Source organism: Alligator sinensis, unplaced genomic scaffold (genome assembly GCF_000455745.1).
Source record: "Alligator sinensis unplaced genomic scaffold, ASM45574v1 scaffold1424_1, whole genome shotgun sequence".
In the NCBI taxonomy this organism is placed as follows: domain Eukaryota; kingdom Metazoa; phylum Chordata; order Crocodylia; family Alligatoridae; genus Alligator; species Alligator sinensis.
This window is the reverse complement of record NW_005843361.1, coordinates 98,414-100,596: the sequence shown is the minus strand read 5'-3', so window position 1 is coordinate 100,596 and position 2,183 is coordinate 98,414. Positions and strand designations below refer to the sequence as shown.

Below are 2,183 nucleotides of genomic sequence, written 5' to 3'. Positions count from 1 at the left end.
GCAGGATTGCTTACTTGCTTAAAGTTAAGCGCTATCTTAAGTTCTTTGCTTGATTAGGGACCATGGCCTATCCCTTGCTTCCAGAAGCATGCACCACAGATGGAAGATATTACTGTGCTTAAATGACTTTGTCTCCTTAGAAACATGATAACTCTTTTTAGTCATGCTATCTCCTTTTCAAACTAGACAATCTGAATCCTTTTAATTATTCCTTGTATAAATCCCATTTCCCAGCATGAATTTGATCTGTCCCTTTCTGGCTCTTTTCTAGTTTTCCTGACCTTTTACAAATGATGTAACCAAATCTGAATGTAATATACAAGATAAGAAGATATTACAGGTTTTTTAACAAGGCTGTCTAAATTAGGGGTTATTAAAATGTATATTTAAAATGTGTTTATATTGGAACTGCAATGCATTGTAAAAAGTAGATGCCACAAATGATTGATTCTTAATTTTATCTTATGTTTTTACAGTCTTCATGAGTAATTGCTTTTTATGTGTAATTATTGCAGGATGATTGGCCAAGGGTTCCCTTTTTGGATGATGATTGTTCTTTGGTGGACAAATTACAAAAAGATTATTCATTCAGTGCTATTTCAAAGTGTCTGTATGAAAACGTGCCACTGAGCATTAAACCCATCTCAGACTTGGAGAAGCGAATAAATGAATGCACCATGGAACTGAAGGAACATGCTGAAAAAATACTTTCTTTGGAACGCAGACAAGTGGAGATGGATAGTCATCTAATTTCACTAGAGCAAAGTAATAAGCAATGATTTTAGTTTTACTAATAGGAACAATAGCTGAATGGTGAATGAATTGATTTAATCCATTTTTCATTCCTAGGAATTTCTTTCAAGTTTCTTGAAGCAACAGGAAAACTGTACTGTCTAGTATCTGAAAAATATACATGTATATGCAGTAAAGATGCAGAATTGGATAGAATTCTAGCAGATAGAATATAATAACATTTGCACATTAGAAAATTTTTCATGTAGTGCTCAGAGGTCTACAGTACAGATTTACACAATGTTCTACATAAGGTATATCACTGTTGTCCTGGGAGACATTCATGCATAAGCTATATTATAGTAGAAGTAGCCTTGGGAGGCATTGTGCTTTTAAGAAGCACAGGTATTTTTGTGCTGCCCGCACTAACAGGAAAAGTACTAAATTAGCTATGCTGTTTGATGTATTTAGACTGTGGAGTCAAGGCTTTGTCAGTTACACATTTTCTTTTTCTACTTCAGGAGGTAAGGCTTACACATGCTTACAGTTTATCTATGCAAAACATACGCCTCAGATAAATTAATATAAAAAATAGAGATTTAACTGAAAATGTTGTTCCTAATGGACATAGTTGATTACAATCTTAATTTTGCACCTCCACTGGAAGACAGCATCTCCATCAATTCTTAATGTGTAATTATTGTACGATAACTGGCCAAGAGTTTCTTGGTGATTGTTCTTTGGTAGACAGATGATGTCAAATGGATAGTATGTTCATAATTTCAAAAGGTATATTTCATAGATTTCATAGACATCAGGGCTGGAAGGGACCTTGGAAGATCATCGAGTCCAGCCCCCCGCCCAAAGGGCAGGAAGTCAGCTGGGGTCATAGGATCCCAGCAAGATAAGCATCCAGTTTCATCTTGAAGGTGTTCAATGAAGGCGCTTGAACCACCTCCGGTGGCAGGCTGTTCCAGACCTTGGGGGCTCGGACAGTAAAGAAGTTCTTCCTTATGTCCAGCCTGAAACGATCTTGAAGTAGTTTGTGACCATTTGACCTCGTCATCCCTTGGGGCGCTCTGGTGAACAAACGTTCCCCCAGATGCTGGTGGTCACCCCTGATAAACTTGTAGGTGGCCATCAGATCACCCCTGAGCCTGCGCTTTTTCAGGCTAAAGAGCCCCAGGGCTCTCAGCCTGTCATCGTAGGGTCTGCTTCCCTGACCTCTGATCATGCGCGTGGCTCTTCTCTGGACTCTCAAGCTTCTCCACATCCTTTTTGAATTTTGTGGAGCCCAAAACTGGACACAGTACTCCAGCTGCGGCCTCACTAAGGCCGAGTACAGGGGGAGAATGACGTCCCGGGATTTGCTTGAGAGACGTCCCGGGATTTGCTTGAGACGTCCCGGGATTTGCTTGAGATCATCGAGTCTGACCCCCTGCATAGGCAGG

At 39.9% G+C, this 2,183-nt stretch overlaps 2 protein-coding genes across 2 annotated transcripts in view; one reads left to right on the top strand and one right to left on the bottom strand.

The window, feature by feature from the left end:
* Positions 1-2,183, bottom strand: part of LOC102383676 (DTW domain-containing protein 1) — a 125,571-nt gene that overhangs the window by 27,551 nt on the left and 95,837 nt on the right. The window lies entirely within an intron of this gene.
* Positions 1-2,183, top strand: part of LOC102385332 (protein FAM227B-like) — a 31,509-nt gene that overhangs the window by 8,130 nt on the left and 21,196 nt on the right. Inside the window, exon 4 of the mRNA XM_014527201.2 lies at positions 516-765. Within this exon, the coding sequence (XP_014382687.2) occupies positions 516-765 (250 nt within the window). The remainder of the gene's footprint in view (positions 1-515; positions 766-2,183) is intronic.